The following is a 25,947-nucleotide window of genomic DNA, read 5'->3' as shown; positions in this document are numbered from 1 at the left end:
GTGCCCACCGGTGCCATGAGCACCCCCCAGGAGGCAGTGGACCCCTTTCTTCTCTCCTAAGCATCATCTGAGGAAGGAACCTGGGTACAAAGGCACCGGAATCACAAGGTGAGGATGGTACAAAAGGGTTGAGTGCATAACTCGTGGCATCTGGTGTCCATGGGGGAATATCAGAACCTCAGCCCTGAGCCAGCCTCCTCTGCCAGCCTCCTGGCTCTTAAAGGGACAGGCAGGCCTTCCCCCCACCAGGACCAGGGATGGGAGCAGTTCCCCGCAGGACTCAGCCAGGGCTTCTTTGGCCCTGGAGGAAGGACTCGCCCTGTGTGTGACCAGGAGCAGACTAGGCCGTTATCCACCCATTTCACAGATAAGGAAACTGAGGCCTGGAGAGGTAAACAACTTCCCTCAGGGTAAGGAAGTGGTGGGCTGGGGGGGGGGGGGAGGCTCAGGAATCTGGAACAAACCAAGACCAGAGCCTGAGCTTAGATCCCCTCAGGCCTGGCTACCTCCCTCTACCTCCCCCTCTACCTCTCCCCTCCCTTGTCTGACTTTCCTAGAATGATCCAGTTTCTCTAATTTTTTTTTTATGGCCCATTTGGAACTTGAGAGAACTTGCTTAAGGCTTGGGTTTATTGTGGCACAGGTTCAACCTAGCTTCTACCTGGCTACCTGGCCATTGGGTTCAAAGGTCAGCCATTCATCTACCACCCAGAGCCCTGAGCACCAAGTGTGTTAGTGGAGCCCAGCATGCAGACTGGCTCTGCCTGGATTTGTCCCCCCAGGGGCCAGTCAGCAACATCTGGGATTAAAGGGCCTGAGCAAGGCCAGGCCACCCTGCAGGGCTGGCAGGTGGGGGGAGAGGGGAGGGCGGAGGACTCAAATAAGATGGGGGGGGGGAGAGGCCAATGTGATACCACTGAGACAGATTACCAAGCCCCGCTTTTCAGTGGTTGTTCTTAGGAATGGGCCTTGCGTCTGGGCCAGGCCTGTCTGGGGATTGTGGCCTGGATTATGCTGTTCACTTCGTGTCTACTTTCCCTTCTGTGGAGATGAAGTCTCATGGGACTGCCCAGACTGGCTTCGGTCATCCATCCTCCCCTTCCTAGCCTCCTCAGTGGCTAGGATTACGGGCATGAACTACCACGCCCAGCTGAGTAAGGATGCATCAAGCTCAGCCTGTCAAAGAATAGTGAGATTTGCAAGTGCTGAACGGTGGGGGGAAGCCTGAAGATTCAGTGTGAGGGGCCGGGCGCCAGTGCTCACACCTGTAATCCCAGCTGCTCAGGAGGCTGAGATCTGAGGAGGGCAGTTTAAAACCAGTCTGGGCAAGAAAGTCAGGGCCAGGACACTGAGTTTGAGTTTTTTTGAGCTTTTGTGCTCAAGGCAAATCACTCTACCACTTGAGCCCCAGCTCCACTTCTGGCTTTTTTTGGTGGTTGACTGGAGATAAGAGCCCCACATGGGTTGGGAGTGTGGCCTAGTGGTACAGTGCTTTCTTGGCCTTCACAAAGTCCTGAGTTCAATTCCTCTGTACCACCTACACAGAAAAAGCCAGAGATGGCCCTGTGGCTCAAGTGGCAGGGTACTATCCTTGAGTAAAAAGCATCCAAGGTGGCCGGGAATTTAGCCTAGTGGTAGAGTGCTTGCCTAGCATGCACGAATACCCGGGTTCGATTCCTCGGTGCCACATACATAGAAAAAAGCCGGGAGTGGTGCTGAGGCTCAAGTGGTAGAGCTCTAGCCTTGAGAAAGTCCAAGGACAGTGCTCAGGCCCTGAGCCCAAGCCCAAGACTGGCAAAAAAAATAAAGCATCCAAGGACAGTGCCAAGGCCCTGAGTTCAAGCCCTCCAGACTTTCCTGCCTCAGTTGGCCTTGAATCACAATCCTCAGATCTCAGCCTCCCGAGTAGCTTGGATTTAGGATTCCAGGCTTGAGCCCCATGAGGCATTCCACTTAGCCAGCAAAAAAGCCAGAAGTGGAGCTGTGGCTCAAGCGGTAGAGTGCCAGCCTTAAGCCCAAAAGCTACGGGGCAGCTCCCACGCCCTGAGCTCAAGCCCCTACAACAGTCCAGCGATGACTGATTGCCCCAGCGAGCCGACAGACGGCCGGCCGGACTTAAACAAGTAGTTGATGCCCTGTCTCCCCCTCGCAGATCCTGGCAATCATCTCCATCATGTTCATTGTCCTCTCCACCATCGCGCTGTCGCTCAACACGCTGCCCGAGCTGCAGAGCCTGGATGAGTTTGGCCAGAGCACGGACAACCCCCAGCTGGCCCATGTGGAGGCCGTGTGCATTGCCTGGTTCACGATGGAGTACCTGCTGCGCTTCCTGTCGTCGCCCAAGAAGTGGAAGTTCTTCAAGGGCCCCCTCAACGCCATCGACCTGCTGGCCATCCTGCCCTACTACGTCACCATCTTCCTCACCGAGTCCAACAAGAGCGTGCTGCAGTTCCAGAACGTGCGGCGCGTCGTGCAGATCTTCCGCATCATGCGTATCCTCCGCATCCTGAAGCTGGCGCGCCACTCCACCGGCCTGCAGTCGCTCGGCTTCACCCTGCGCCGCAGCTACAACGAGCTGGGCTTGCTCATCCTCTTCCTCGCCATGGGCATCATGATCTTCTCCAGCCTGGTCTTCTTTGCCGAGAAGGACGAGGACGACACCAAGTTCAAGAGCATCCCGGCCTCGTTCTGGTGGGCCACCATCACCATGACGACGGTGGGCTACGGGGACATCTACCCCAAGACTCTGCTGGGGAAGATCGTCGGGGGGCTGTGCTGCATCGCGGGGGTGTTGGTGATCGCGCTTCCCATCCCCATCATTGTCAACAACTTCTCCGAGTTCTACAAGGAGCAGAAGAGGCAGGAGAAAGCCATCAAGCGCAGGGAGGCCCTGGAGAGGGCCAAGAGGAACGGCAGCATCGTGTCCATGAACATGAAGGACGCCTTCGCCCGGAGCATCGAGATGATGGACATCGTGGTGGAGAAGAACGGGGAGAACGCGGGCAAGAAGGACAAAGTCCAGGACAACCACCTGTCTCCCAAGTGGAAGTGGCCCAAGCGGACGCTGTCGGAGACCAGCTCCAGTAAGTCCTTCGAGACCAAGGAGCAGGGCTCCCCCGAGAAGGCCAGGTCGTCTTCCAGCCCTCAGCACCTCAACGTCCAGCAGCTGGAGGACATGTACAGCAAGATGGCCAAGACCCAGTCCCAGCCAATCCTCAACACCAAGGAGTCGGCACCCCAGAGCAAACCGAAAGAAGAGCTGGCCATGGACAGTGTCCCCAGCGCGCCGGCCGCCCCGCTGCCCGCCGCCCGCACGGAGGGCGTCATCGACATGCGCAGCATGTCCAGCATCGACAGCTTCATCAGCTGCGCCACAGACTTCCCCGAGGCCACCCGATTCTCCCACAGCCCTCTGGTGTCTCTCCCCAGCAAGCCCGGGGCCGGGGCGGCTCCGGAGGTGGGCTGGCGGGGCGCCCTGGGGGCCAGCGGGGGGCGACTGGTGGAGTCCAATGCCACGTCCACCCCCGATGGCAGCCACAACTCCAGCTTCTTCATGGAGAGCCCCAAGAGTTCCCTGAAGACCACCAACCCCCTGAAGCTCCGATCGCTTAAAGTCAACTTCCTGGAGGGGGACCCCGGCCCGCTGCTGCCCGTGCTGGGGGTGTATGAGGACCCTCTCCGGCCCCGAGGGGTCGCTGCGGCTGCGGTGGCAGGCCTGGAGTGTGCCTCACTCTTGGACAAGCCGGTTCCAAACCCCGAATCCTCCATCTTCACCACGGCAAGTGCTAGGACTCCACCCCGGTCACCAGAGAAGCACGCAGCCATGGCGTTCAGTTTTGAGGCGGGTGTCCACCAGTTCATTGACGCGGACACGGACGACGAGGGCCAGCTGCTCTACAGCGTGGACTCCAGCCCCCCCAAGAGCCTCCACGGAAGCACCAGCCCCAAGTTCAGCGCCCCGGCCAGGTCGGAAAAGAACCACTTTGAAAGCTCCCCGCTGCCCCCCTCGCCCCCGTTCCTAAGGCAGAACTGCATCTACGCCCCGGAGGTGCTGGCCGGAAAGGGCCCTGGCGGTCAGGAAAAGGGCAAGCTGGGGAACCACGTCTCCCCCGATGTCCGCCGGCTGCCGGGAGCAGGAGCCCATGGGAGCCCTCGGGACCCCAGCATCTGAACAGCCCGCGCCCAGGGGAATTGTGGGTGAGGCCCAAGGAGGGGGGCTGGCTGTGGTCACGCAGCTCTTCTGCATGAACCCAGAAGACAGAAAGACCCCCCCACCCCAGGGAGAGGAGTTGTCCCTGAGAGGCCTCCCCGAGGCCCGCAGAGCCTTCCATCAGCCTGGAAGCAGACAGGCCATGGGAGGGGAGTGTCTCTCTCGGGAGACCTATCTCCCCCTGGCCTTTGGGGAGATGAACATGGCTCTCAGCCACCTCTACCGCCATTTAGATGTCCCTGAGGCTACCTCCTGCTCCTCTTCCAGCTCCTCATCACAGCCTCGGGGACGAGCGCTGCCCTCCATCCCTCCTCAGCTGCCAGCTTCTGGTGTTGAGAGAGTTGATCAACTTGGTAGTGGGTGTGAACCCCTGTCCATTACCACCTGGCTGGACCCCACTGTTGGGAGGCCAAGCGGGGCTCTGGTGTGGTGAGAATCTCTTCACCAACAGCCCAGCCCCTGTGCAAGGTCCTGGCATGGTTAACCTGTGGCGTCCATGGGAGCTGAGGTTTTCCTTGGGGATGGCGTCCCGTGAGGCCCCCCTGCTCCCAGATGTATGGCCCCTGGTGACCTGAGAAGGCTCAGAGGCCGCCACCACCGGGGGCCAGCACTGCGCCAGGGCAGAGACTGAAGCCCCTCGATGGACATCGCTAACACAGACCCAAACACAAGTGTCAAATATGCAAATCGCTTCATCAAGGAGACCATGCATTGCTGCAGAACGGCAGAAATCGGATGTCCTTTTTTTTTTTAATCTGCAAAAATGATAGGAAACACACACACTCTCACAGAACACCCCTCGTGGAAATGCTGGTCCAGACTTTTTGAGCAGTGGAGAACACACCTACTGTGGTAGAGAAAAAAAAAATTGTTTCTTGTGGTATTCAAGCTATAAAACGATGTTAATAAAAAGCCCTTTATGTTTTTCAAAACTAGGTTCTACCAGGGGGTGGCGTCACCACCTTGCATTTTCAAACAAGCCACCTTCCCGTGGGTTCCTCGTGGGCCCTGAGCTGTGTGGCTGCTTCAGGCCCATTTCCGGCCACAGTGGGCTGCCCTGTACCATGTCGCAGTCTAGGGGTCACCCTCCTGCCCCTCTGAAGTCTGCCCCCTCCACTCGTGAGCCCTCCAGCTGGCTCTTGCCTACGGCCACATGTCCAGGGGCCGGCGCACGCCACGAGGACACAGAGGTGGCCAGGTGGTGAGAGAGCACTGGACCCCAGCGGGCCAGGCCGTCGGTATTGTCCCTGTCACAGTGTGTCCTTGGAGCTCTGCCCTCGCCCCTGCAGCCAGGGCCGACGGTACCCACAAAAGCAATAAGTATCTGCGTTTCCTGAGCAGTTTGTGGTCCCTCGTGTCTTGGCATCGGTCTTCCTGTCGTGGCGTGATGACCTCATGTTGTCCTCCACTCCTTGTAGTCCAATGGCGCCTCGTGGCTGGCTGCGCCATGGTGACTCTGGCCAGCAGTGCCAGATGGCACGGCGCGGTGGTCATGTGTCATCCGTGACTGCCTGTTGTGGTACTGTGGAACGTCATTCTCCGGATCCAGTGTTCATGACAGTGGGTCGGGGCCACGGCATAGCCTGCCTGTCCTCAGAGAGTGACAGACACATCTTCCTGATGGAGTGGTGACCAGCGTCACTGGTCCTTACTGGAAGTCATTGCTGGTCCACCAGTACTAAGTGTCACGCACAGTCCACCCGTCAGTCCACCTGTTGGTACAGTTATCTGAGCCTTTTGCCCACCTTCCTCTTGCTGGCCTGCAGTTGGTCCGTGTCACAGGGACAAGTGACAGGAGATTGCTCCACCACCCTCAAAACCCTGTGTTCTGCCTACAAACCCAGTTCTTGTCGCCTGCCACGGCTCCAGGGATGGTGGGCTCTCCCAGGCCCCATGAGGACCTTTGCTGGGTAAACTGAGGAAACTTCAACTGGTCTCTTCAGAGGAACCTCTGGAGTTTTCCCACAGCAACTGCAAATGGACCGGGGCTGGAAGGGGGAGAGGACACCCCGTTTCAGCGGGCACCCCAGAGATGGGAAGCGGCCACGTATGTACTTCTGGGGCGCCGGCCCGTGGCGAGGGACAGTCCTCCACAGGTCACCTCCCCGTGTCTCTGTTTTCCTCCCCATTTACATCCGCCATCAGCACACATGTGAAAATTCAGGGAAAACAAGCAAACGCTTTTTGATAAAAAGTCAATAGTCATGATTTCCGATTCCGATATTTTTAGAGATGAGGCTAACGTGTAAAACTTCCTATGGATATTAATAGTCTATTTTACATATCAGGAAAGTGACCGTGTTTAAATATAGCCATATAGATTGAGAAGAATCTTCCCATTCCTTCCCAGCCAAGCAGTTTCCTTGGTGGCTTGAAGCAGATGTGTGCAGGTTAGAAGTCATCTCTCCTCCCTTCCTTCCTTCTTTCAATGAAAAAAACCAAGTGGTGCAATTCTCCTTGGAACCAAAGGCCCCCTGCCTCGTGTCCCGGGGACCCTGCCCCCCCATGTCTTGTCTGACCTTTAGTAGTATTTTATCAAGTCGCTTTTGAAGGATGAATTCAGAAGTGTCGTTAAGAGCTGATCTTTCCCGGCCCAAGAGCCAGAGTCCCATAGAGTTCTTATAGAAACAGTCATTGAAATTCAGCATAATCTATGCTTACAAAGTACGCTGTTTGGGTTTGTTGTTTGGGTTTTGTTGGGTTTTTTGCTCCCCTTTTACTTGTGTGTGTATGTATTTGGGGAATATAGCTTTTACCCTGAGATCAACTCACAATAGAGCCTTGCAAATTTTCCCAGGCTCCCTCCCACACCTGCCCCCAAAAAGAACACATCTGGATGTTTAATCTGTGCACACCCACCCTGTTCCTGTGTTCCTGTGTGCAAAGCATGGACGTGGGTCCATGGTCCTCACAGAGAAGATAAACGAGACCGACAGGAAAGTACTGGATCAGAGGCAACTGCTGCTAGAACTCCATGGCTCCACCCCTTCTGGAACCAACCGGAACAGGAAGAGACAAGTCCGCCCTGGAAGCCCTGAGAGGGCTGGGGCAGGTGGACACCTGTTGGCACAGTGAATTTAGTACAACTCATCTGAACCTGGCTGAGCTTGGAGTTCAGGCGTCTTGGGAAAGGGCCCAGGCCCAGCCACCCACAGGAAGAGTCTGCGAGGCGGGAGGAAGGCGGCCGGAGAGGCAGTGCCATGGTCACTGGCTGTCTTGGGATGTGGCAGGCTTCTCAGTGCCCTCATTAGGCATTCTGTCCTGCGTACACATGTGCAAGGGAGAAGGTGGGAATGGTATCCTTTCTCTGAAGAGATGGGAGATGGAGAAGGAAGGAGGAAGAGGAGAAGGAAGAAGGGAAACGCCCCGACTCCTGCAGAGGCAGACCCTGGGAGCGCCCAGCTCGCCCACAGCCTGCTGGAGACACCTCCATCACACCCAAGTCAGCAGCTTGGTAACCGGGTCTCTCTCCTCATGAGACCCACCCACTCTCCTGTGTATATACCGGTCCTGGGGTTTGAACTTAGCGCCTGGAGGCTGTCCCTGGGCTTCTTCCTCTCAAGGCCAGCCAGCTCCCCGAGCTATAGCTCTATGTCCAGCTCCCCGAGCTCTAGCTCTATGTCCAGCTCCCCGAGCTCTAGCTCTATGTCCAGCTCCCCGAGCTCTAGCTCTATATCCAGCTCCCCGAGCTATAGCTCTATGTCCAGCTTTTCTTTCTTTTCTTTTTTATGGTTAATTGGAGCTAAGAGTCTTAAAGATTTTTCTGCCCAGGCTGGCTTTGAACTATGATTCTCAAATCTCAGCCTCTTGAATAGCTAGAATTACAGGTGTGAGCATTGGACAAGACCCCCACACTTCTAAGAACAAACCCAACAGTATTCTCTTCCAGAAAACCATAATGCATTGTGGGTAACTGCTGTATGTTTCTGCTCATAAACAAAGGGATATTTGGAATTCTCTGCAGACAAGGCAGGGGGCTCTCACCACCACCCCATGCACTCACCACCCTCCTTTCCTTATTTCTCCACTATCCAGTCTTGTCTAACCTAAGTCTAGGTAGTCAGATCAAAGGAGGGCAAGAAAAAGCCTTCAGGACAGGACCAAATTCTTTGGGACTTTTCTCCGCCCCCCCCCCCAGGTGCCTGGCTCCACTTTCCACATCAGGACAATGGAAAGCTGCCAGCCCTCCTCTGCATATGTGACAGTTTCCTGGTTCTTTTCTATCACCTAGCCGGGAAGGGAGGGGTCCCCCCCCCACGCCAACCTGCCACACCCCAGATAACGGTTACCTCTGCAGCTTCCGTTGCCATTTTCCTGCCTCTGGAAGTACCCATGTGCGGCCATACCCAGGGTGCCCACACATCTCAGAGCAGTCTATTTTTCTGTTCAGATAATATATATATGTATTTTTAGCAAATTTATAATAGAGCAATTGAGTCTAATTTCTGCTTTTATGATACAGAGTCATAACTTAGGAGTTTTAGTGTTGGTCTTGAGGTTTTTTTTCTGGGGTTCTTTTCCTCCCATTGTCCTTCAGGCAGTGTGGGGTTTGTCTTCCCCTCTCTTCCTCCCTCCCTCCCTTCTTTCCTTCCTTTAGATTTTGATTTTCTAGAGGTTCAGGAAGACTCTGAGCTCTGACTTCCTGTCTTAGCAATTAATTGTCCCTCAGGAACCACTGAGCCCTTCCTCACCCAGCCTGAATGTTGAAGAAGCCGGAGCACAGGTCCCCAAGAGGACAGAAGCCAGGGTACTGTGTATCTCCAAATCAAGATGGCACCTTGGCTTCTGTGCAGACCGACCCTTCACCCTCCTGGGGTCTGAGGGACTGGGATTTCTCCTTCCCAAAGGAACCAGAAGGTTGGTGCAAGCAAGCTTGCCCTGGCACCTCTGAGCACCCCAGGCCTTCCTCCACGCTAAAAGTGCTGAAGAGCCGTGGCCAGGCACCCAGGTGGCCCAGGGTCTCATGAACCCCTTCCCTGTCCACCTGTCTGGGTCTACCATGTAAGAGATTTTCAGCTAAGCCAGTGGGAACGTCCTGACTTCTGCCTATGTCAGCCTTGGAGAGCTCTTGCATCACCTGGAGAACTCACTGCCGGAGGGGAGGGTGGTGGCTTTCAGTCTCTGGCAGGCAGAGACCATCTCTCACCCAGCGGCGTCCTCAACAGGAAGGATGCCATCCATCAGCTTGTGCAGGACGAGGAAGGCGGGCCAGGTTGTGTCCCACTGGCTGCCTGTCAGCTGTGGGGCTGAGTCAGAGACTTGAGCAGAACCAGGGCTCCAGACCCAGTGGCTGTCCCTGCTTGATCTGTCCCAAGAAGGTGCCAGTTTATTACTCAGGAAAATTCCTGGTAATCCGATCTGACACAACAGCGAATAAAACACAAGATTTTGTTTAACTTTTGCACAACAACAAAAACCAAACCAATTGCCACCTGAGAACGCCTCCATTTAATGCCCAGGAAGAAGATGTATACCCTACAGCGTCCAGACACATTCCTACTATTGAGTGTGTGCCAGTCCTGGGGCTTGAACTCAGGGCGTGGGTATTGTCTCTAAGCATTTAACACTTGACCACTGGAGCCACAACTCTACTTCTGGCTTTTGATGGTTACTTGGAAATAAGAGGAGTCACGGATTTTTCCTACCCTGGCTGGCTTTGAACCAAGACCTTGCATCTCAGCCTCCTGAGTAGCCAGAATTACAGGTGTGAGCCTGGGCCTGCTGCTATCTCAACCTGCCATTTCTTCCATATTTCCCCAAAGACTACTTGAAGAATAATTTGTGAGTGGTTCTGTCAGTCCTTTAGCCCCAGCTCTGTGCCTCCCTACAACAGTCTAGCAAAAATATCCTAAGGTGGCCAAGAAAAGAGACTACCCAGCCAGCTCACGGGGGGTCGGGGGAGTCGCGCATGGGTGCAGAGCTGTGACAGTTGGGAGAGGACATTTGGTTTCAGCATTTGGAGGCAGCCCCTCACTGGCTGGGTTGTCGGTGTGTGGAACCCCCTGCTGTCGTGTGCAAGGAGCTCCGTGCACTGCCCTGGCGGGCGAGGAGCTCCATTCTTGGAAGGAAGCAGGAGGGTGCTGGAGGTGGGTTGCTAAGAGCGCTGGGGTAGCAAGGAACCTGGATGTACGCACAGGCCAGGGGAGACTGTGTTGGCAGCTTATGCATCCTGACCCCAGGGCAGAGGGCAGCAAGCACAGACAGCTGGAGCTCAGAGTCCAGGGCTTGGAGCCAGAGCAGGAAGATGGCAGCAAGAACACACACTTCTGACTTTCCTCAGCTTCGGTCAAGTTAATGCCCCTGTCAGTCACCCATCCAAGCCGTCTCCGGGGGCTGAAAATCACCCTCCTGGGGTCTGAGGGACTGAGATTTCTCCTTCCCAAAGATCTTGGAACCAGAAGGTTCATGCAAGCAAGCTTGCCCTGGCACCTCAGAGCACCCCGGGCCTGCGTCCATGCTAAAAGTGCTGAAGAGCTGTGGCCAGACACCCTGGTGGCCAGTGTCAAGGGAGGGACATCTTTAAATCTGCTGTCTCGTGAACCCCTTCCCCAGGCCAGCCAAGGAGCAGTCCGCCGTCCCCACCTCTGGCTGGTCGATTCTCGGTGCTTCAGCCCTTCTGCCCAGACCCTGTGTCCTCCAGGAGGCGCAGTGCCCACCGGCTCCAGCCAGCCACTGCCCAGGCAATCACAAACGGCACTATTTCAAAAGGGCTTTTTGTTTTTATTTCTTCCAGATAAATCAACGGTATATCCTAGTCCAGATCTTTAAAAAGCTCCACCCAGGAAGGCAAAAACACAGGCAGCCGCATTCTGTTTCTTGGCAGGCTTAGGCTTGGCCCGCTGTCCCCCTGGGCCTTTGCAAACAAATCAGCTGGCAACAGGGCTTGAGAGCCATTCTCCCTCCACAGGGTATGGGGTGTTTGGGAGTAGGAGACGGCTTCTAGGTGGGCCAAGCTGAGATGGCCTCTGACTTCCTGCAAGTGAGGCAGGCAGGTATGGTGGGGCGGTGGGGTCAGCAGGTGCCCCCTTCTCCAAATGCAAACAAAACCCACGCCAGCTCCCAGATCTCTCCCACGGACGCCCTGGAAGAAGAACTCACTCCTCTGGGATGCCGCCTCCCGGGGCTCGGGGCTCTCTGAGATGGGGTTATGGGTGGGGGCAGCTGCCTTCTTTCTCTCCAAGACCCCTCTTGACCTCAGTCCAAGGTCACAGGGGGAGAGCCCCCATTTGCTGCGGCAGAAACGTGAGCTACTCTGCCCTTGGCACTGAGGAGTCCTAGGCCTGGGTCACTGGGGGTGACTGACGTGGAAGGTGGGGGATGGAGAGGGTGGTGTGCGCTCTTACCTGGCTGGGAAGGAAAACTGGGAGCCCCTCACTGGGCGCCCAGCATCATCCAGGGTCACGATGACATCTACCTGTGATGTGTGTGTCCCCACTGATTCAGACCACAATCTGCCCGAGGCTCACTTCCAGGGGGCAGGGGGAGGGGGGAGGGGCTGAGACCAGTCCTTCTGTCTATCCTCCTGCTTCAGCTACCAGGGACGCTGTGGGAGCCCCATGGCAGGTTTGCAAGTGGGTGTGGGGGATCCCCAGATCTGAGCTTCACAAGTCAGCAACACGTAGAACTAAACCTCACTCCTGAGCCTGGGGTCTAGGGGCACACGGCCTCCAGCTCTGAAAGCCAACGCTGGTTTTGTCTTATTCCCTACCCCTTTGCCCTCTCGACAGCGCGAGGCCCACGGGTGAGAACTTGGGGGTTTTGTTTAGTTTGTTTCTTTTTGTTTTGTTTTGTTTTTCCTGCCAGCAAAGCCATTCTGACCGCACCACTCTAGCAGGGAGCAAAGCCAGTCACATCAGCCATAGACGACCAGGTCCTCGGCCACTCCTCCCCAGGACGCCGGGCGACTTCGCCTCACCTCTCATCAGTTGACATCTCTAGTCCTTCCTTATGCAGGTGACACGTGCATGGGTGGGTGGGTGTGCATACACACACACACACACACACACACACACACAGGCACAGGCACAGGAGAAAACCAAGCCACAAAAATCCCAGTGTCTCTCCATGCATGTGAGATGGAGTTGGTGACTCCCGGCTGCTGTCCTGTCTTGTAAAATATGTCTAATGTTCTCGGTTCCTTAACGAAGTCCGCAGAGTTCAATAAAAGGTATGGAGAAATCAAATGCTTGGCATCTGCTTTATTTCCTGGGGGGTGGAGGGCAATGCAGGGTGGAGATCTTTAGGGGGCAGGATCCCAAAACTGGGGACCAGGAGGGTGAGGGCTGGGGCTTCCTCTCCCTGCTTCCCAAGAGTGGAGGATGTGAAAATACCCAGAATGCACAGCAGCAGCAACCCCTCCTGGGTTGTGTCCATGAACCAAAGCACTGTGCCTGGCCACATGACGCTCACACCAGCCTGGGCGCCTCGCCCTCACCACCGAAGGCCAAGGCTCAGACAGGGGACAAGGGAGAAAGCAACCTAGCTGTGAGACCCCAGGGAGTGGTGGTGAGTGTGGCAAACTGACACATACAGTGTCCAAGGGGTGAACGCATGCACACACACACACACACACACACACACACACACACACACACTGTGCTTACCACTGAGGAACAACCCCTTGGAAGCCCCATGTTGTTTTGCCAGTCCCAGGGCTTGAACTCAGGGCCTGAGCACTGTCTCTGAGCTTCTTTTGCTCAAGGCTAGAGCTCTACCACTTGAGCCACAGAGCCACTTCTGGACTTTTCTGAGGAATGGAACCCAGGGCTTCATGCATGCTAGGCAAGCACTCTACCACTAAGCCACAGTCCCAGACCAAAATGTAATTTTTTTTTTTTTTTTGCCAGTCCTGGGCTTGAGCTCAGGGCCTGAGCCCTGTCCTTGGACTTTCTCAAGGCTAGAGCTCTACCACTTGAGCCTCAGCACCACTTCCGGCTTTTTTCTGTGTATATGGTACTAAGGAATCGAACCCAGGTCTTCATGCATGCTAGGCAAGCACTTTAACCACTAGGCCAAACTCCCGGCCCCCAAAATGTAATTTTGATTACACATTTCTGATCCCAATTCTCATAGATAAATATGTCAACTGATGAAGAGAATATATATGTGTGTAGATAGATAGACAGATAGACAGACAGACAGACAGACAGACAGACAGACAGACAGATAGATGATAGACAGATAGATAGGTTGGTTGGTCCTGGGGCTTGAACTCTGGACCTGAGAGCTGTCCCTAAGCTTCTTTTGCTCAAGGCAAGTGCTCTACCATTTGATCCACAGCTTTACTTCCGGCCTTTGGGCTGTTTTTTGGTGATAAGAGTCTCACAGACTTTCCTGGCAAGGCTGGCTTTGGGCCAAAATCCTCAGATCTCAGCCTCCTGAGCAGCTAGGATGACAGGTCTGAGCCACCAGCACCCATTCCTGCCACTTGTCACACATAGCTGAGAAACGGTGGCGTGGGGACAAGTTCACCTGCGCGGCTATCTGCACGCGTCTTCGTCCCTCTCTGCACGGTCAGCAGGCCTGGTCCAGTGCACACTTAAGACTCAGGCTCAAAGAAGGCGCTGACGTCAGCGGCTGCGCAGCCACCCTCCCCGGGGACAGCAGCAGGTGCCATGCCCCAGGCCTGAGCTCAGGGCCTGTTTGGGGCCGGGCTGCCTCCGGCCAAGATCAGGAGAGCTGTGGGCACACAGGGCCAGCTGCCTGCCCGACTGGGGGTATCTGCGACTGATGGCTCTGCGAGGTCCTGCAGGGAGCAGACGCTTTTCTGGGTGTCTCCCGCTTTTCTGGGTGTCTCCCTGACACTGCAGGAGTCGGCTGGGAGCGGAGCCTGGAGTCACAAAAGCCAAACTCCCCATGAATGAACCCCGGTACAAGTGGGGTGATGGGCCCCGTGCCACAGATGGGAGCTCGACTCTGGGACTCAGCACAAGAGTTGCAGACTGCAGTTCCAGTGGACCCACACCACCTCTCTGCTTTGTGACCTGGGACACCCACTTTCCCTCCCTGGACCCCAATGTTCGGGTCTTCCAAGCAAGGAAACAGCAACATGAAACCTGGAGGTTTCCCCAGGCACAGGGTGTGAAGCCCAAGAACAGGCATTTGGTGAATGCCCGCCGCCGCACTCTTCTTTACCCCCACGGCAGCCCAGGGGCACTGCCCCAACAAGGATCTGAGCACACGCACTGTGAGGGGCCCAGAAAACAAACTCGTGCTACCCAGCATTGGTGGAGCACCTACTATGTGCTAGGCCTGCTCCAAGAATTCTACAGGCATTTGTTACCAACTTGTAGCAAATACTCCAACACGATACAACCTCGGCCACATCGCCAACCCTTGCGGGTGGCGGCTGCGTCTTACTCTGTAGCGTGGGCCGTCCTGCCTCAGCCTGTCATTTAGCTGGGATTACAGGCATGCACTATGATGCCCGGCTCCAGAACTTCTGAATCAGAAAGGTTGTGCCTGCCAGCTCGCCCTCTTCCCTCCAGGCCCTGGTTTTAGTTCATTCAACATACAACACCCTCCAGACTCCTCTTTGCCAAGGCGCGTGTGTGCGTCTCCCTTTTTAAAGGCTGAATAGTCCTCCATTGGCACATTAGCTTTCTTTTTACTGTCCAGCTGTGGAAGATGCATGCTCTGTCTTTTCTACAGCATCCCACTGGCCCCATAGGTGAACCCTTTCCAGGGTGGAGGGAACCGCACAGAGGAGCAGGGCTGGAGGTGGCTCCCTGAGGCCATCCTGGAGTTCTAGGGCCTGGCATCTGGGTCCCACAGAGAGGCCTCTGCTCCTCCAGGCAGCAGGCGCTCTGTCTGCATGGCTGGACTCAGGAACTGGACCATCCAATCTTGTGTGGCCTCCTCTGGAGGCTGACTGGAGGCCCCATTAATATAAATGAAGCCCCACACCGACTCGATTTTTCAGAGGACTCCAGACATGGCCAGCTCCATTCCAGGAAATGGGAAATTTACATAATGAAAATTAAAAGAGAAGCCATCGTGACTCCTTAAGTGCCTACTTCCCCGGGGAACCGGCGGAAGATGGATGATGGAGCTGGAAATCTGCAGGGAGTCCACAGCCAGCAAGGAGGTGGGAGCCCCTCGAGGGGACCCCAGGACCCCTGCCTCCCCTCAGAAGAGCCCCGAGAATCACAGCTCTCCATCACTGCGTCCCCGTCCCCCACCATGCTCTGAGCACATGGCTTCCAGACACCTGGCTTCACCTCATCCACCATGGGGAACACAAATGGGGAAACTGAGGCTGGCTCTGGAGAAGCACCCTGACCAGGGTGCACAGCAAGGCAGGGGCAACAGTGGTATATGAAGACGGTTGCACTGTTCTTATAGATGCCGCTGTCCTGAGCCTGGATGGCATAGGCCCAGCTTGGGAGCGGGTGTGGACCCTGGCAAAGTGCCTCTCTCCTTGGGGCATGTTCCCACACCACAGCTGCTATTGCAGTGCAGAACTGAAGGAAACACCAAGCGCAGCTGTCCTCATACTGGTTCAAAAGCACTAGGCATTTACAGAACTGGAAAGACTTGGAGTAAGTCCAGGTATGGCTGGATCCAGGTGCCTCTAAAGATGTCTTGAGGGCTAATATCTCTCTCCCCTCCTCCCCTTTATCCCCATCCCCCTCTCTCTCCCCCTCCCCCCTTGCACTAAATAGTCACTGGATTAAATCTTCCCATAGCCAGAGATATCAGTGGAAGAAGAATGGGTTTTTCCCAACAGAGCAGCAAAAGTCCCAGGACCTTCTCTGATTGGACCAATGTAAGTCGCGTATTCATCTCTTATCCAATAGGCAGAAGGATGGACTCTACTGATTGGCCCACCTGGGATCAGCTGCCCACCCCTGGAACCTGGAAAAAAGCCAGGCTGAGCTACTATGCCCTGCACAGGGTGAGAGCCCGGCCCCAAAGGAAAAGTGGGGTGCAGTTAAAGGACAGAGAATGAGTGAGCCTGGCACCCTGTAGGCCTGTGTAAACACGGGTGTCCAGGCCTGGAGGCAGTTGCAAGGATAAAGTGAAATAGTCTGCAGAGTCTAGCCTGGCGCGCCCCCAGCAATGAATAAATCTTGCCCTAAAGGAAAAAGTGTGCCCCATCTCATCTGGATTCTGGTCACATGCAGTGCGCAGTGGCCTGAAGGAGCTCAGGGCTGCCTGGGGGAGCCGAGGATGCCCAGAGGAGCCGGGGCTGGGGCTGTCTCTCTTACAAGCTGCTCGCATTCCCGCCTCCGGACCTTTGCACCCACGGCCTCCTCCACTATGGACGTTGTTGCCCAAAGTTGCCAGTGACTGGTTTCTTCAAGATGGACTGACGTGCCCATCTCATACCCACCACACACACACACACACACACACACACCACCTTCAGACTTTTCAGGCAAGCTTAAGCCATGAGAACCCTCGTCCCCCAGGATGGGTGTGGAGGCCCCCCTCCTGCCAGTCCCCCAAGGTCCTCCCCCCATCCCAGCCAAGTGCAAGCCTTTGTCCCTGGTGATGCAGGGAGTGGTAGGCTGTCCGTTGTCATGGAGACGGCACCTGCCCTGTAAACAGTCTCCCTTGGCTGCCTGGCCAGCAGATCCTCCACCCTCACAATCTGCCCCACTCGCTCCCCACTTGAGCCCTCTGGGGGCCTGGTGCTAATGGGCCCCAATCTACCCTCTCCCCACCTAGGGGCAAATAGGAGCAGAAAACAGGGGGCCTGCCCCCCCCCAGCCAACCAGAGCCCTTCCTTCTCAAGCTTTGGGTCCTGGCTGGGCAGTGCCAGGGATCAGACCAGATTAATGGGCACCCTTCTTCTCCCTCCTCCCTCCTTTCTTCCTACCCTCCCTCCCTCCCTCCCTCCCTTCCTTCCTTTCTGTCTTCCTTCTTTTGTTTTCTTCCTCTTTCCCTTCTTCCCTCTGACTTTCTCCAATAAATAACCCAGACGGCATGCCAGCCCTGGTCTGGGAGCCAGGGACACAGTGGGGGACAGAACAGACAGGGTGGGGCCTTTGGCTTCCGAGAAGGCTGTGGACAGTCAGGTTTCTGGGGTGGGCAGGAAAGGCCTCTGTGAAGAGGAGCATTTAGGCTACACAGGAATGAGGCGATGCTGCAGGCACGGACAGAAGCGTTCCAGAGAGCAGGCGTGGCTAGAGCAAAGGCCCGGGGTGAGGAGGGCGTGGACTCTGTCTAGGATGCTCTGACTGGAAACCTGAGCCTGACCCACCAGGCAGAGGGAAGGACGTGTGTCCTGATGCTCCTCTCATCACCCCATCTTCCCCCAGCATCCCGAGAGAGAGGCAGCCACGGTCACTATTTTCACATACCTAATGGCAAGAGACTGTCAACTGGGGGGGGGGGTGAGCCATCATGACAGCATCAGAAACAAGCCAGGCGTCCGTGCACACCCTCCTGATGCCAAGGCGCCAGCTGGATCGCCATGTCTCCCTGTTGTCATCCCTGACGTGCGCGACACTGGCCCCTTGCTCCAAAATGAATGCTGCCTGCCAGGCCCTGCATACTCAAAAAACAGCTCGCTGAGCGTGTGTGTGTGTGTGTGTGTGTGTGTGTGTGTGTGTGTGTGTGTACCAGAACTAGGGCTTGAGACTGGGTGCTGTTACGTGAGCTTTACTGTTCAAAGCTAGTGTTCTACCATTTGAGCCACAGCCCACATTTGGCTTTTGAGTGGCTAATGGGAAATGTGAGTTTCATAGAGGCTGGGAATTTGCCCTGGTGGTAGAGTGCTTGCCTAGCCACACATGAAACTTTAGATTCAATTCCTCAGTACCACATACACAGAAAAAGCTGGAAGTGGCATTGTGGCTTAAGTGGTAGAATACTTGAGCAAAAGAAGCTCAAGGACAGTGTCCAGGCCCTGAATTCAAGTCCCAGGACTGGCAAAAAAAAAAATCTCATGGACTTTCTTGCCCAGATTTGCTTCGAACAGCAGCTCTCACATCTGAGCTTCCTAAGTAGCTGGGATTACAGGCATGAGCCACTGTACCCGGCTTAACAGCTAGCCTTATAGCTCACCCACAGCGGGTACCCTGTGAACCTCCACCCTGGCACTGTCGCATGGTATGACCAAACTAGATGCATCTTCCAGATCATCCCTATTGATGATGGGCTTCACTCATTAACCAAGCATCTGACATAGGGGTTAGGGGGTAGACGGGGGCCCACAGAGTTCATTTTCCTGGAGTCACAGTGTACCAAGCTAGGTGGGGAGATGGAAGAGCGGGAGCAGGAGGGGACCCCCACACACACCCGGAGCCTGTTTGCCAGGCCAGACTGCACTTATCTGTCTGCCAAGACCATGTGGAATTTGGGGAGCCACCCCACCCCGGAGCAGGTCCATGGCATTTCTGATTCTCCATGGTGCCAAACACCCCAGCTTGGCTTCTCTCCGGCGATCCAATTACTAAATGTGGTCGCATGCTTTAAAAATGTCTCTGCTCTTATGTAACCCAGCAGTGACAGCAGATGGTGCTGTGACAACTTCATGAGAGCTGATGGGCGCTCACTGTCAGAATTCACCGTGGCGTGGAGACACTCTGGCCACAGACATCATCAGGGACCCAGGACGGCCAGTGGCTTTGACTCACACATGGGGATGGACTTGGAGCCCCAGTCCTGGAGAATTGACCCCCCAAGGTGGAGTCCCACTCATCTAGTCAGCAAGTGGACTTGCAAACTTTTACATCATCTTTGAGAAAGCCCAGCCCTCCTGTCCCTCCCTGCTCCCATGAAAGGACCCATTAGTGACAATGCCAGCTGCGGCCCCCAAGCTAGGCCCCCTCATCCGACCACTCCTTCCTGGCACTGAGGGATGAGGTCATTCCGGAGCCGATTATAGATGGAGACTGTGGGGGCTGCACGGGTGGCAGAGGCAGGGGCCGCACAGCAGCTGGGTCACACAGCACACAGGTGGCAGAGCCAGACAGCGGCCTCCCCTGCTCACAGGAACGTGCTTCCTGGAGCTCACCTGATGGGCCTGCTTCTGACTTTCTCTAGAGTCTTGAACTCCAGGCCTGGGAGCTGTCCTGAACTTTGTCCACTCAAGGATGGCACTCCACTATTTGAACCACAGCTCTACTTCTGGGTCTTGGGTGGTTCACTGGAGATGAGTCTCACAGACCTTCCCGCCTGGGCTAGCTTTGAACCACATCCTCAGATCTCAGCCTCCTGAGTAGCTAGGACTGAAGCCCCAGGACCAGCACCAAAAATAATTTTTAAAAAGATGAACAGAAGTCAAGCCAATGATTAGATATTATTGTCATTAGATGTTCATTATTATTTGACTAGTTATTATGATTCTGGTTTTGTCTCCTGGTCTTTAAAAGAGATCAAAACACCTTTGGGCTGGGGTAGGGGTGTGAGGTCTGGGTCAGTGTTTGATCATGACCTTGCTGGGCAATCCCAGGCCAGCTACTTACCCTTTCTGTGTGCCATTGTCCCCTGCTGTTGAGGCAGCACGGAGGAGAACTGAGGTGCAGGCCCTGAGCCCAGGGGGCCTGTGCCCTGTACCCAGGACCCATCTCCCAGTGGAATGGCACTCGCACAACTGCCTGCCTCTCCCAAGCCTCGGGGACCAGGTGGAGGAGACCCTGGAGTGTATCGCCAGCATCTCCGGTCACCCCTGTGACCTGGGGGCTCCCCCAGCCCAGCCTGGCTCCTCCTCAGGCGGCATCTCCCCTCCAAGGCCTCTGCCCACGCTGACCAGCCGCCTGGGCATGACAGAGCCTGCAAGGTCCTTCCCCGTGAGCTCAGGCCTGGCTTCGATTGCCCTGTGACCCAAGCCCAGCCCCGAGTTCAAGCCCTGGCACCAACCAGAATGAATAAAAATTAAATACATCGACCAGGTAACATGAAAGTGTTAGCTACGATTGCAGTAGTGTGTGACCCTCAAGCTGAGGCCCCCTGACCATGGGGACTGATGTGAGCCAGCTCAGGGCCAGACTCTGGGGGTGACCCTGGCTCCAACCTGCTGTGAAGGGAACCAAATCTGGCTTGTGGGGGCCATAGGGCAGTGCCTGCCCACCTGGCTGGAGAGCTCTCGAGGTGCTGGAAGCTGTGCCCAGTCCCCTGTCCTCGTGGTCCACCTAGCCTCTCACAGGCTCTACAGGACCTCGTCCCATCTGTATCTCACACTAGGAACTGTGGTCTAGAGAGGTTATGAGACTTGCCCGGGGTCACACAGCTGGCACGAAGGGCACCCAGTGTCTGGCTTGGTCAACATCTGCATCTCTCCCATGGCAGTGCAGTCTCCCGCGCCTCAGTCTCCACACTCACCTTCTGGTCCCCCATCAGCAATGGTGACACACCTAGAGTGTACCCAGCCCCATGTGAGCTGGGGTGGATACACAGACTGCACAAAGCAAGACGAGACTGCTGCTTGCCACAGATCTGAGTGTCACCACGCTGGGCAGACCCCACACCGGGCACTTTATCCAACGCCAGACACTGGGTTTCTCACGGTCCCTGCTCGGCAAGTTCACTGCACAGAGGCAAGCACTTCGTTCACTTACTCCTGTGGTCAGCACCTACCTGGCGAAGATGTGGAATAAATTGTTTTATTCAGCAGGACATGGGAACCTGGCCAGAAAGGCAGGGGTGGCCTGGCTTACAGACTCTGGAATCCAGAAACCAAAAGACCATTCAGACTCAAGAACACATGGGCGTTACATAAGAAAGCGAGTTTGTCTAAAAGGAAGCTCTTCTTTCCGGAAATTCTGCATGAAACAGCCCAAGTTGGTCACAGTACAGTGGCGGCGGCAGCAAACAGCACTCCCTGCTGGAGAGACACCGCATGGCAGAGCAGTGGCTGTGTGAGGATGCTGCCCCCTGGTGGCCACAGCACCCCTGGGTCCCCTGGCAGTGAGGCGACCTGTGAGAATGCCGCCCCCTGGCGGCTGCAGCATCCCTGTCCTCCGCAGTGCAGTGACCATGTGGAGATGCTGCCCCCTGCTGGCCACAGCCAACCAGTTCCGGGCCAAGCCAGTGAGAGCCTTCCCATCCGCCTTAGGACCCTGCTCCCTGTCAGGTCTGTGGAAGCTACACCTTCCCACACACTTCCAGAACTCTGGGGACCCTCTGAGGCTGTGTGGGGGGAGCGCCCCTCCTTCCCTGTGAAGTCTGGAAGGGGCAAAAACGTAAGAGTTCCTGGTGCTGGCTCCTCACCGGCCAGGGCTGGTTTAAAGCCCTTAAACCTCAGATCTCAGTTCCTGAGTGGCTAGGATTACAGGCATGAGTCACCAGGGCCCAGCTGTCTTATCTTGCTTTTCGGTGGTGAGAGGGACTTCCTGGACCATGAACTTGCTAGACAAACGCTCTACCACTTGAGCCCTGCCTGGAACATGTTTGTTTGCTCATTGCCTTTTTCCTCCCACTGGACTGTCCATTCAGTAGGAGAGCAGATGTGTCTAAGTGTTCTACCACAGCTGCATTCCCCAGCCAAGGGCACAGATTTCCATCTATTTTTTTCCTTTGCTGTAGCCCCAAGGCTTCCCATACTATCTGCTATGCAGTAGGCACTTAATAAATGTCTATATAATAGGCAAATAAATGACACTGAATGGACTGATTATTGACAGCTTTGACAGTCCATGCTAGGGGCCGGGAGTTTGGCCTAGTGGTAGGGTGCCTGCCAAGCATGCACAAAGACCCAGGTTCAATTCCTTGGTACCACATATACATAGAAAAAGCCAGAAATGGTGCTGTGGCTCAAGTGGTAGAGCTCTAGCCTTGAGAAAATCTAAGGACAGTGCTCAGGCCCTGAGTTCAAGCCCAGGACTGGAAAAAAAAAAAAAAAAGAGCTGTCCTTGTGGGGAATTTGACACCAGACAAAGTGACTTGCTTAGGAAAATATCAAGAAGTTTTTTTGTTTGTTTGTTTTGTTATGGGGCTTGAACTCTTGGCCTACGCACTGTCCCTGAGCTCCACAGCTCAAGGCTACCACCCTACCCCTGAACCACAGCCCCACTTTCCCTTTGAACCTCTATCCTCAGATCTCAGGCTCCTGAGTAAGAATTACAGACGTTGAGCCACCACATCGGGCTAGAGCGAGTACTTTAATTTCACCCAAGTTCTGCCAATCAGCCAGCTTTTCCAGTAATAACCATTACATTGATTCTCACTTGGGGCCAGTGGCTCAGGCTACATTGCTGTAATTAGGGAGGACTAAGAGGAGAGAGGGAGAAAGAAAAAAAAATGTAATTATTTTAAGTGGATCTAAAGGAGAGAATCAACTTTTCTACTTTTTCCACATTAAAAACAATGCCCTGGAGGCCACCTGTGGTTAAACAAAAGGAGCCCACCTCAAAGTCACCAGCTCTGCAAAGATCCTCTGTGGCTTTCAGTGTGTCTAGGTGAGTCAGGCTCTGACCATGAGCTCCTGCTGGCTCATACCTAACTTCTTGGAGGCTGAGCTCTAGAGGGTTGGGATGGGAGGCCAGCTGGGGAAGAAATCTGTGCAAATCCATCTCTGAAGTAACCAGCAAAAAGCTGGGTGCCAGTGGTTCACATCTGAGATCCTCACTTAGAAGACTGAGATCTGAGGACCATGGTTTGAAGCCAGCCCAGGCAGGTATTCCTGTGAGACTCTTCTCTCCAGATAATCCCCCCCAAAACCCAAGTGGATCTGTGACTCAAATTAGTAGAGGAATAGCTTTGAGTGAAAAAGCTCAGGGACAGTACCCGGGCCCTGAGTTCAAGCCCCACTCCACAATCAACAAAAGGCAAAGTAACCTGCAAAAAGCAGAGCTGGAGGTATGGCTCAAGTGGTAGGGCAAGTGCAACTTCAACCATCGAGTTCAATCATCAGTACTGTAAGAGGAGCCAGGCACGATGGCTCACACGTCATCCTAGCTACTCAGGAGGCTGTAGAGTTGAGGATCAAGATTGAAAGACAACTCAGGTACTGAAGTCCACGAGTCTCTTATCTCCAATTAACCACCAGAAAACCAGAGATGGCACTGTGACTCAAGTGTTAGAGCACTAGCCTTAAGCTGAAGAGCTCAGGGAAAATACCCAGGGCCCAGGGCTCAAGTCCGAAAGCCAACCAAAAAAAAAAAGAAAAAAAAAAAAAAAAAGCAGGGCACGGTGGCTCTCGGCTGTAATCTTCTCAGGATGCTGAGATCAAGGTTCAAAGCCAGCTCAGGCACTAAAGACCATGACTCTTACCTCCAATTAATCACTAGAAAACGGGAGAGGAGCTGTGGCTCAAGGTGTAGGGCAGTAGCCTTGAGCTGAAGAGCCCAGGGACAATACAGCACCCAGGCGCAGAGTTCAAGCCCCATTAACACCTCTTCCCCTGACCCCCCCCACCAAAAAGAGGGGCTTGTCATTTCCTAGAGTGTGACTCAGCCTAGTGGACAGGGTAGGCAGTTCAACTGGCCCTCTGGGAGATGCAGGAGGGAGCCGGCCCTGGCCAGAAAGCTGGCTACTCCTAATCAATGGGAAAGGCTGGGAGGCTGTTCCTGGGCAGGTGGTGGAATGCGGGAAGGGACCCAGGAGCTCAAGGGGCAGTACAGCTGAGGCAACCAAAGGAACCAGCCCCACCCCAACAGTCAGAGAGCCTGGGATTCTTTGCCTTCTGACTCTGGTGCTGGCCACTGGCCCTTGATAAGGGACCAATCACTGTCAGGGAAAACTGCTTTTGAATTGGTGGGGCAGAATTGACCTCAGCTTGCCCGCCTGTGAAATGGGCCGCAGGCTGACCTTCACTGTGCATGGTGGTCGATGGCTGCACTATCAAGTATGCTTAACTGGTAGAGCCCTAAACTTCGGACCCATACCCCCCTCATGTCCTCTGGGCTCCAGGCATTCCTTCCATGCCACCACTTGTTCCAGTGCAGAGAGGGGGGGGGATGATGTTGCTGCCCTATTGCTCAACTGTCTTGCCTGGTATTGTGCAGAGGTATGCATGTGGCCTAGTGGCAGAGCATAGTATGCATAAAGCTCTGGGTTGGATTCCTCATTACCACATCAACAGAAAAGGCTGGAAGTGGCACTGTGGCTCAAGTAGTAGAGCACTAGCTCAAAAACAGAAGCTCAAAACCTGCCGGAGCTGTGAACACTACCCTGGAATGAGTAAAGAACTATACACACAGGCAGTTACCACAATTCCATTTTTATTTCCAGTGGCAAAGCACTAAGGCAGTATATAGAGTACTTGAATTCTAACACCAGCAGTTTGAGATCTTCACGTTGAAAGCACACACTTGTGTGCAATTAGCTCAAAACAGCTGATTTCTTCATAGAAATCTTCTTAGCTGAGAAACACCTAAGGGAAAATAGATGAATCTGTTTCATTCTGCCAATAAGGGCAACCCTGTATGAAGACACATCCTCTACCTGTGTAACAGGCTTTTGTAGGTGAAGATAATCAGGAGACCCTTATTTCCACACCAGCCCACCACCAGAAGTGGTGCTGCATCTTAGTGGTAGGGCTTATGAGCCTTAAACACAGGGACAATGGTCAGGCCTTCAGTTAAGCAGAACTGACTAAAGTTGGCCTGATACTATGGCTCTAAGAACCGAAGCTGCTGGGGAGTGGTAGAGTAGGAAGTATACCTCATCTGTCTGCTGTAGGACAGGGCAAAGTCCACACAACACTGATGGTACCCAGGGCGCTGCAACTGTAGGAAGTGAACACAAGGCCAAATTAGTCAAATGCCGAACAGCGAAGCACAAAGAACCAGCTCATGACACTACTGTGACTGATGCATCAGACAAAACTGGCTTATAGTTTGCTTGGATCAACAGGGTCGATCTGATGGGGAAAAAAGTGAGGTCATCAGCTGCACCAGCCACTGGGTTGAGGCAGATTGTAGGGGAGAATGGATCAAAGGCACCCAGGTCACGCGGCAAGCACTCACCTTCACTCCCGCATGCCTGCAATCCAAGCCACGACACTCATCTCGTCAGGTTGTCATCAGCAAGCCTGGACAGTTGCAGAAAGAAACTCCTATCAGTTACATGGCCAAGAGAGGAAGGGGCAAAGCCTCTGATCAAGCTGGCATATCAGACAAAAACTGGCTTAAGATCGTTAGATCAACATGGCCGATCTGTCGGGGAAAAAATTCAGTCATCATGAGTGCCAGCAGTAAGTCCACCCGCAAGCTCCCCTGTGTCTGTCCTAGCAGGATGGACAGATTTTCTGTTCAAGTCTGTTCTATTACCACGAGAGTCATCGTAAACTACCCACTTTTCCAGAAACGTCTACCTTGGTCATTTAGACGTCCAAGGCAGCACACGAGGGGATGAACCTCGCTGGTACCGAGCTGTGGGGCAGACTGACCGAAGGGCACGTGCCTCGAAGGCACATGGCGCAAGGTTCCATTCCCAGCGTCTCCTATCGCAAACCATAGCAGAAGGAAAAGTCTGTTACCTAGGGCAGAGCGCACTGGGCAGAGGCAGGCTCGCCGCGGAGGTCAGGAAGCCGCGGGCGTGCCGAGGCGCGGCCTCCCGGGGCCCCGCAGCCATCCCGCGTCGCCGGACCGCGCTCACCTACAGCACAAAGGGCGTGGATGGGCCGCCATCTTCCCGCGCGGGAGCCAGGGCCCGGCCAGGCTCGAGGGCTGGTGCATCGGAACAAACTGGCAGACGCAGACACAGATCGGCACGGTCGATCCGATGGGGAAAAAAGGGAAGTCATCGCCACCAGCACCCGCCGAGGTCGGCCAGGCCCGCGCCCGGGCGCGGGGCCCCAGCCCGGCCCGGGGGCTCCTGCAGGGGGGCGCTGCACGACAGGCCCC

The 25,947-nt window shown here is 55.0% G+C and overlaps 1 protein-coding gene, 1 long non-coding RNA gene and 3 other non-coding genes across 7 annotated transcripts in view; 1 reads left to right on the top strand and 4 right to left on the bottom strand.

Moving 5' to 3' along the window:
- Positions 1–12,379, top strand: part of Kcnb1 (potassium voltage-gated channel subfamily B member 1) — a 63,776-nt gene extending 51,397 nt beyond the window's left edge. The window contains exon 2 of the mRNA XM_090352502.1: positions 2,153–12,379. Within this exon, the coding sequence (XP_090208628.1) occupies positions 2,153–4,171 (2,019 nt within the window). The 3' untranslated portion in view covers positions 4,172–12,379. The remainder of the gene's footprint in view (positions 1–2,152) is intronic.
- Positions 12,380–24,324: 11,945 nt separating this feature from the next.
- Positions 24,325–25,925, bottom strand: LOC150050586 (uncharacterized). Of its 3 annotated transcripts, none has more exons than XR_016538678.1 (4): positions 25,581–25,925; positions 25,069–25,133; positions 24,764–24,828; positions 24,325–24,473 (listed from the first exon to the last, which is right to left on the bottom strand). It is a non-coding gene; the product is annotated as an uncharacterized LOC150050586 (long non-coding RNA). The 3 variants fall into 3 exon arrangements; XR_016538679.1 differs by having other exon boundaries at positions 25,700–25,925; XR_016538677.1 differs by lacking the exon at positions 25,581–25,925 and having other exon boundaries at positions 25,069–25,567.
- LOC150050589 (small nucleolar SNORD12/SNORD106) lies at positions 24,909–25,000 on the bottom strand. The gene has a single exon (XR_016538760.1). It is a non-coding gene; the product is annotated as a small nucleolar SNORD12/SNORD106 (small nucleolar RNA).
- On the bottom strand, positions 25,205–25,294 carry LOC150050588 (small nucleolar SNORD12/SNORD106). Its single transcript, XR_016538761.1, has one exon. It is a non-coding gene; the product is annotated as a small nucleolar SNORD12/SNORD106 (small nucleolar RNA).
- LOC150050587 (small nucleolar SNORD12/SNORD106) lies at positions 25,770–25,857 on the bottom strand. The gene has a single exon (XR_016538762.1). It is a non-coding gene; the product is annotated as a small nucleolar SNORD12/SNORD106 (small nucleolar RNA).
- Positions 25,926–25,947: the final 22 nt, after the last annotated feature.

This window comes from Megascapheus bottae, chromosome 18, assembly GCF_031878675.1.
Source record: "Megascapheus bottae isolate mThoBot1 chromosome 18, mThoBot2.hap1, whole genome shotgun sequence".
NCBI classification, from domain to species: Eukaryota; Metazoa; Chordata; class Mammalia; order Rodentia; family Geomyidae; genus Megascapheus; species Megascapheus bottae.
Note: the sequence above shows the minus strand (reverse complement) of the source record. Positions and strands in the feature narration are given on the sequence as shown.